The 8208-nt window shown below is 44.1% G+C and overlaps 1 protein-coding gene across 2 annotated transcripts; it reads right to left on the bottom strand.

Moving 5' to 3' along the window:
• Window positions 1–1429: 1429 nt before the first annotated feature.
• Window positions 1430–8166, bottom strand: ube2r2 (ubiquitin-conjugating enzyme E2R 2). 2 transcript variants are annotated; one of them, XM_037102557.1, is made up of 6 exons: window positions 7549–8166; window positions 7027–7216; window positions 4411–4497; window positions 4243–4340; window positions 2656–2790; window positions 1430–2556 (listed from the first exon to the last, which is right to left on the bottom strand). In XM_037102557.1, exons 2-6 carry the CDS (start codon window positions 7201–7203, stop codon window positions 2271–2273), a joined length of 783 nt encoding a protein of 260 aa, XP_036958452.1. In that variant the 5' UTR covers window positions 7204–7216; window positions 7549–8166; the 3' UTR covers window positions 1430–2270. The 2 variants fall into 2 exon arrangements, with proteins under 2 accessions (XP_036958452.1, XP_036958453.1); XM_037102558.1 differs by lacking the exon at window positions 7549–8166 and having other exon boundaries at window positions 7027–7240.
• Between the last annotated feature and the right edge of the window lie 42 nt (window positions 8167–8208).

Here is an 8208-nt window from a genome sequence, read left to right as displayed (position 1 = left end):
TCAGTTTGACTCTATCCTACCAAGAGGAACTTAAAGGACCCTCATCGGGACCAACAGCAACACTCTGTCACGTGTAAACACGCTGGCGGTGGGACTGGAGAGCTTCAGTTCACTCTCCGCCCTCGAAAAAAAAAAAACCACCGGGCGATGCAGAAAGTAAGAAAAAGGAGGTGCAGGTGAGGAGCAGTTTTGTGTTAAGTTTCTCTTTGACTTTTTTCTCTCTCTCACTGAAAGTCCATTGAGGCCCTGAGGTTTAAGAGGCAGAGAGAGGCGAAGGAGGCGTCATGAGAAAAGGTCTCAACCTTGTTCACCCCCCCGACCTAATGACGTCGCTTTGAGGGATTCACGAGGGAGCAGTTGTGGCGGACACCAAGCGGTGGGTCCAATAGGGTGGAGTCACGGCAGAGCCTGTTTTTGCAAGTTCAAGTTGATTGCATCAAAGTCGAAAGAGACAGGCGCGAGAGGGACAGAGATATTCTGGGACACACTGACGGACAGCGATAGGGCAAGCTGGCCAGCTCATCGACTGCTTAATGGGCCAAACAAGCAAAGTGTCCGTTGGCCATTAGACTGTCTGAGCCATCCCAGGTATTACCAGGGAAAGGTTAGGGAGGACAGAATGTCAAACAGCTAAATAAAAGATTAACATAAAAAAAATAAAAATAAAACAGTAACAAGTAAAGACACGGTGGGTAGAGCAGATCTTTGAACGCATACAATCTGACGTGGACTAGCCAGACGAAAGGCTGGCCAGCTACAGAGGGGTTCAAGAGACCACCACAAGGACAGCTTGTTTTCATCATTTATCAAAAACTAAGACAATCTGTTGACTTGGGGAAAGTTTTCAAATATGGAATTATTTAGAACTGGCTTCATCTTTTATCTTTGGGAAATGCCTGTAGGTAACTGAAAGACTGGTTTATGTGACGGGAAGCTTTTCTGAAATGTTTGTCTCATCGTGTGCGCAGTATAACACACACATCAACATGTTAATGCTCCTGCACAATGTGAATTATTATGGTCCATTAAAAAGGTCCAATTTGTAAGATAGTTGGGATTTAGACAAATTGGACCTTTGATTACCAACTGTCACTGGACTGTGATTAAATGGTTGGAATCAGGGACCAGACAGACATAAAAGATGGCACCTTGGTTTGAAAACCAACATCTTTATAAGACTGAACAGCGTCTGCATCCAAGATGCAAGCCAACGCAACAAAGACGGCCTGACTCCAGCTGACGAAACTTGAGTTTAAACACCGACAGACTCTCGCAGTTACCAAACCGCTTCTTAAAGGGTTTAGAATGGGCTGCACAATACTGACATTTCACCGTTAAAAGACTTGTTCTTCGCAAAAAGCTTCATGACTGCAGCCGAGCACCTGGCAGTCCAGAATGTGCGGATGCATGACAGTGTATCACAACAAGCTAGAGTTAACCACAATGGGGAAATATTTATTTGTGGGGATGTTTTGCCTCCTCTGGAGTCAGTAACTTGCACATGATTTCTCACACGCTGACCCATGGAGTAATACCACTGAATTTAAAGGCCTGATGTGGAGACTTTAGGGGCATTTAGAGGGATCCGCTGGCAGAAATGGAATACAATATTCATAATTGTGTTTTCATTTTTGCATTACCTCCTGAAACTAAGAATTGGTGTGTTTTCGTTCCCTCAGACTGACCCTTTTATATCTACAAAGGGAGCAGGCTCTCTTCTACAGAGTCCACCGTGTTGCACCACCGTGTGTTTCACAAACGAGGGGTGTTTCGTTTCATGCGATCTGCGACCTCACAGCTAAATGCCACTAGATCCTAACCTCTGGTCCTTTACATCAGTGTTGATGATCATGGATCCTAAACCTCCACATCAGGAACATTTAAAAAAAAAAAAGTGAACTTTAATATAACACGACAAACACTCTCACACTGTGCTGGATTCATTTCAATTCTCAAACTCTGCCAGAACGTCTGACGCCTAACAGAGTGCAAGCTGTAATTAAGGCAAATGGTGGAAACACCAAATTCTGACTTTGAGTGAAACAAACCTTTGCTAAAAACCTATGTAAAAGCATCTGACAACTATCATTTGACCAATGGTTTGTATTAGTTTAATAAATGATGAAACGGTTTTTGGCAGTAGACCTTTGACCCCACTGTATGGGCAAACACACACACGCACGCACACAAACAGAAAATCGTAACGGAACACACAAAAGAAGGAGGGAGGAGGGAGGTGGGTTGGCAGGGAGGGGTTGTCCTCCAGATCATCACGAGTCTTCGTTGCCAGAGTCGTCCTGGTTGTCGTAACGCCTGGTGGACGTCCCGCCGTCCTCGACTGAGCTCATCCCCCCGGCTTCGCCTACAGACTCCATCTCGCTCTCGTCCTCCTCCTCGTCCTCCTCCTCCATGTCGTCGTCGTAGAGGTCGTCATAGAGGAGGTCTGAACTGCTGTCCTGTGAGGGAACCCTGGTCTGGACGCAGTACTCCGCCAAAGTGGTCGGCACCTTGACGCCATCGCGCTCCGCCTCCGCTGCTGTTGACATCACCTGCTTCCTGTGGGCCGAGACAGTCAGCATGTGACGTGGTCCGACTGACAGTGGAGTTGACATTATGTCTATACATGACTGAAACATTTCTTACGAAAATTATTACCTGATAATCTCTGCATACTCCTTGTCCTTGCCTTTGCTGTCCCTCCATTTGCGAAACATGACAGATGCGTCCACATTGGCCGGGGAGAAGGTGTTCGGCTCATTGAGCAGAGAGATCACACTGAGCAGGATGGTCCTGATGATGGGAGGGACAGCACACGGAACAGACAGGAAATGAGGACAGTCAAAATCAGATCAAATCGGTGTATTAAAAAAAGAAGATGAAGAAATTCTGCGCAGGCTTTTTGAAACTGTAATAAGCTTCATCTCAGCTCAGACAGAGGCGTTACCTCACCTCTTTCCTCTTGTGGCTCAATTACATGCTGCATCCAATCTGCTCAGGTTCTCAAAGACAGACTCAGCACTTTACCACGAGTCCTCAACAAAACGAGTCTTGCTGACGTGTTCATTTTAAAAGGAATTCTGAAAGCTGCCCCGCAGTGCTGTCTTGTTCTTCAGATGAACAAAGGAATGCTAAAGCTGAAAATGTTAATTCACACCGGTCTCAATTTGCTGTTACATTTGCTGTATGTATATTAACTTAAGTTCTATGTTTTCTTTTCGTGGATGGGCATGGCAAGCCCTTTAACTCCTTTTTCTTTCCTTCTTTTTTTTTTTTAGATTTCTTTCAGGCATTTTTGGTAGCAGAGAATATAGAAGAACTGAAACAGAATTGTTTTGGTGCAAGCGTTGTCTGTTCCTGGTGTTAAAGGTGACGTTACAGTAAATCGATGTAATTTTCTAAATTAACCAGGACTGTTTTACTTACAAGGTACTGTTGTAATATTGATTTGTTCAAAAGTATCATTATACTTGATTTCATTTGATTGGCATTTACAGAGGGCTTTTGAGGAGATTTTAAAATGTTCAGATATATATCAAGTATCCCATTGCTAGAGTATCCCGATATTATTTTAAAACTGTATCGCGCAGTACTACCAAATACTTGGCATTCTCATCCTATATTCTACATTCAAAAACACAAATTTAATAGGGGGTACTTTGTACCACTAAGCAAGACATTTTTAAATCAGTCTATTGTAATAATAATCCAGCAGACCTGTGGTGTAGAGGGGATTCATGCAGAAGGCTGCGTGGCATTGATCAATGGTTCTCACACTCATCTGATAATATTTTTAATTTGGATGTTTTATTACTGAAAGTCTTTGACAGCCGTGCCCAAACAGTCATAACTTCTGTTATTGTGTTACTTATAGATGGGATTATTATTATTTATCCATCTTTTCACTTTACAACAACACCAGCTGTATTGGTTATATCACTGTTTGCATCAACATACTCATCACCATGCTTTACCACCTTTACTTTTTGTAAACCGGTATGTTATGTATATGTATATAACATAATGCGTATACATACTGTAATATCTTATTTGTTATATTTGATTTGTATCTTTCATCTCTTTTCTTTTCTCTCTCTATTACCAGCTTACATAAAATCTCTGGAGGGCCTAAAGTGCACTTCACTGCACATTGTACTGTATGTAGTGTATGTAAATAACGACCCCCCCCCCTAAAGGACCACTGGGGATCCCTGGATCCCACTTTGAGAACCAGGCAGAGATTACCTGACGTTCTGGGTGGGGTTCCATCTTTCAGAGGGCAGCTCCCCGCTCTGAGGGTCGTCCACAGGAGGGTGCAGGATGGAGATGCACACATCTCCGTTCTGGAAAGGGAGCAAAATAGACCATATAACATATGCACACAAATAAAACGGCTAAAACAAAATGTTTTACCTCGTAGATGTTGGGGTGCCACATCTTGGTGAGGAAGCGGAAGGTGGGCGGGGAGTACGGGTAGTCAACTGGGAACTTGATGTGAGCCTGGGAGAGCAAACAGAAGCTGACAGTCAACACATGTTTTACAGACAGCCGAGCTTGACTTCCGCTGAGACCTGCCGGAGACACCCCTAGGGAGATGTGAGAAGTGATGTTTGGTGAAATGAAAGGAAATACAGAAAATACACACTTTTTATGTCCAAATAAGCTAAATACACATACATTTGAAATACATCCTTTCTCTGGAATGACAAATTAAATTCTCCTTTCATGCTTTCTTCAACAACAAATCATTTTGCAGGTGACACAAGTTGCAATTAACTTAATTTTACATTTAAAAAACAAATAAATAAAACTTGATAAATTTGATATGTCCAGACTTGAAGTGATATAACAAATTGGACTCTGTTCTCTGTTCAAATCTGACTTAAAAGATGCATAAAAAATGAGATCTCTCTCGACTGACTCTTCTAACTGCACAAGTTGACTCAAAGCAAGAATTCAACCACAAAGCAACCTCCTGTATAAATATATATGTATTTATATATATATACACATCATATTCAACCGTGAGACAATAACACTGGCAAGCAGTTACATCTATGTTTCAATACAGCTGCACATTAGGTGACTTAAGAGCTGGTGTTTCCGGTTCTGTCTTTTCTTCCCAAAAGTATTGTGCAATTATCAACATTAGAGGCTTGGGTGTGTGTAACACCGCCCCAGCTCTCTCTGGACTGCTGCCGCTCAGATAGGACTATCACTACTCCACGACTAGTCGCTACAGTGGCCCGGCTTTGAGACGTTTAAAAACACTGATGTCACAACGCGCTGGCACAAGTTTCGGGGCTTGCTATCAGTTACCATACTGACATGCATGCGCATACCAAAACATCTTCCCCCCGGTCACAAATGCATGACTGTGGAGCCATGCAGGACTCAGCAGCGGTAACAAAATGACATGCAGTTATACTAGTCAGTCTCCAGCCACCAGCCTTTCATTAAATGCAGATCAATCAAACAATCAAGGCATTCCTCTCCTTAGTACACTAGACTCAACAAGCCAGCGTTATAATTCATGATAATTGCATTTACAATGTGTTGATGTAATTATGTGGGTGTCACAGTGGGTCAGGGGTAAGCAATATTTGCCTCAATGCAAAAAGAGTAGGCTCCATGTCGCTAAACAGGAAACTCCAGCTACAGTACCTATTGTCTATCTGTCTGTTCTGATTGGAGGATCCCTCCCCTGTTGCTCTGAGGTCTCTCCCCTTTTTGTGTGTGTGTGTGTAGCTTTTTCTTATCCACCTGCAGGGTCTAAGTATAGAGGGTGTAATACAACGTGTTTTACACATTGTGAAAACCCTCTGAAACAAACATGTGCATCAAGGCTATATAAACAAAGCTGATTTGACAGGACAATAGATAACACGGGGACGTCACTGCGAAGCCAAAGCATAACGCAATCAATGCTGGTCAGCTGTGAGAGCAGACTACAGCAGCGCCTGCTCTGCCCTGTGTTATTGTGGCATTCCTAGGAGGCTACGGCATAATCTGCATTGCCCCAACTTGAATGCAGGCACTTACTGCACTGCATTTTCTGGATGTTTCACTGAATAAGTAACATGAAAGAAAAAAGGAAGATGAGTCTCATCATGCCCTTCTCTCTTGCTCTTTCTGTGTGCTGAGGTGCCATTTATATCGGTCTCACTGCTAAAAATAGCAATCTGAGGCACAACCAACATAGATAGAGCTGTGGGGGGGGGGAGAGGGCCAGACAAGGAGAGTGGAGGGACAGGGGGTAAGACTGCAAATTAGAGAAGTGTAAATGGCTGTCTGAAAACCCTTCAGTACTGAGCAGTTGAGGTGAGGCGACTTATTGGTGAATTATAGTTTTTAAAAGTGCAACAATCTCAATAACAATACTTTACTTGGTCTGACACTCAGGGTTCAAACACAGCCCCTGTCGGTGCACTGGCTGTCTGTTTTCCAAGTTGCAGCAATCTCCTGTAGGTCCCACATAGATACTGTGGAGCCCCAACAATCCGTCCTTTAATCGACCGGTCGATCTACAGAAACATTATTGACAAATTTTTTGATGACTGCTTGATCCGTTCAGTCATTTTCAAAGCTAAAATATCAAAGATTCGCCACTTGGTTGGACGAACAAAAGCAAGCAGCAAACAGGAGGATCCTGCTCTCTGTTCTGTTTGGATAAATGAGTCGGGGATACCAGAAAATGTATTTTGTCTTTTACTGCGTGAGCAGAGGGAGGAGAGACGTGGGTTACTGACCAAACACTCTATGACTGTGATTACTGTTGCAATACAGAGCAATAAAAAACACTTCTTAAAAAAAAAAGAAAGTAATGCTTACAGCAGCTTTAATTGATAATTGATATTGAATTGAATACTCTGGGAGAAAACATGCCAAGGAGCACAGCCGCACTGTATGCATTTATTTACAGAGCGTAAAATAAACTTCATGAATGTGCCTAAACACGGTACAAAGCTGTGACTACTCTGAATCCATTATCCCCTGCCCCTTTTTGTCTAATTGAAAGTTGCGTCCCACCTTGAAGTAGCCTCCCTCATACAGGGTGTTGGGGGGCCCGAAGATGGCCACTTCCCAGTTGTAGAGGTCAGACTCCTCCACCAGAGTGATGCGGAAGCCCTCCACCGGCTGCTCCTGCAGAGACTTCAGCTCCATCATCAGGGCCTTCTGGGAACTAGGGGTTGCCTGGTGGGCCATGTTGATCCCACTTCTGACACCAGCAGTGGGGGGTGTGGGTGGGGGTATATGGTAGATTGGAAAGAAGAACGATTCTGCTTACATTCAACATGTCTTACATGTCATGGTTACTGTTGGCAGTAGTAGCAAACAATTACAGTATGTTAGCTCTGTTTGTGTTGACACTAGTCTGTGTGGAACACGCTAGAAGAGACATCAAACCTGGACAGATAACAGTCTGACCGCCACATAAACAATTCAAACACAAACAGGATATGTGGCCTTCCAAGCTAGCTTAGTTCAGTGCCTCAGTTCGCAGGCCCTTTATGGAAGAAGAAGCAAAGTTAATAAAAAAAAAGTGTTTACCTCTCTCCTCGCACTGTAATGTGTATTCGTGTCGTTACAGCTGAGAACTGGAAGGTAAAGTCATTGGTTGTCCATGCTAGGCTGGCTAAGTCTTGACAAAGAGACAGTGACAGGAGCAGTGGATTCTCTGCTAAAGCCTATGGCTGGTCCTCGTGTTGTGTTTCCGAAATTCTTTGTGTTCCACTGTTGACAGTTGACATGGAGCTAGTATCAGTGTAAGTCACGGTCTCCTGTGGATCATTCTTGGGCGCAAAAGAGGAAACTCGTTCTCCCTGACATCTCTCCGTGCTGCTGGTTCGGTTCGGGCTGGCGCTCAGCTGATCCCTGCTTGTTTATGTTTGTTTATCTGCTCTCTGGCAGTCTCAACTTCTCCACACGTCAGCTAAACCCCTACCGAGCAACTTCGTTCAAACGGAGCAGCTCTCCTGCTCCCTGCCGTCCCCTCCGGCACGCTGGCAGTGTGCGTGGAGGATGAATTCGAGCCTACGGTCGCGAAAAGGACAGTAAGTGAGAGGTTTACACTCGCGAATAACAGTGGATTTCATCGATTTTTATTTTCCTCCCATCGGTGCTTCCGGCTATCATTGCGCGTGTCTGCAGAACGTAGAGCACGTACGGGCGAGAACGTGACGTGCGCGCTCTCGATGCTGAGCAAAAAAT

The sequence above is a fragment of the Acanthopagrus latus genome, chromosome 6 (assembly GCF_904848185.1).
Source record: "Acanthopagrus latus isolate v.2019 chromosome 6, fAcaLat1.1, whole genome shotgun sequence".
Taxonomy (NCBI): Eukaryota; Metazoa; Chordata; class Actinopteri; order Spariformes; family Sparidae; genus Acanthopagrus; species Acanthopagrus latus.
Note: the sequence above shows the minus strand (reverse complement) of the source record. Positions and strands in the feature narration are given on the sequence as shown.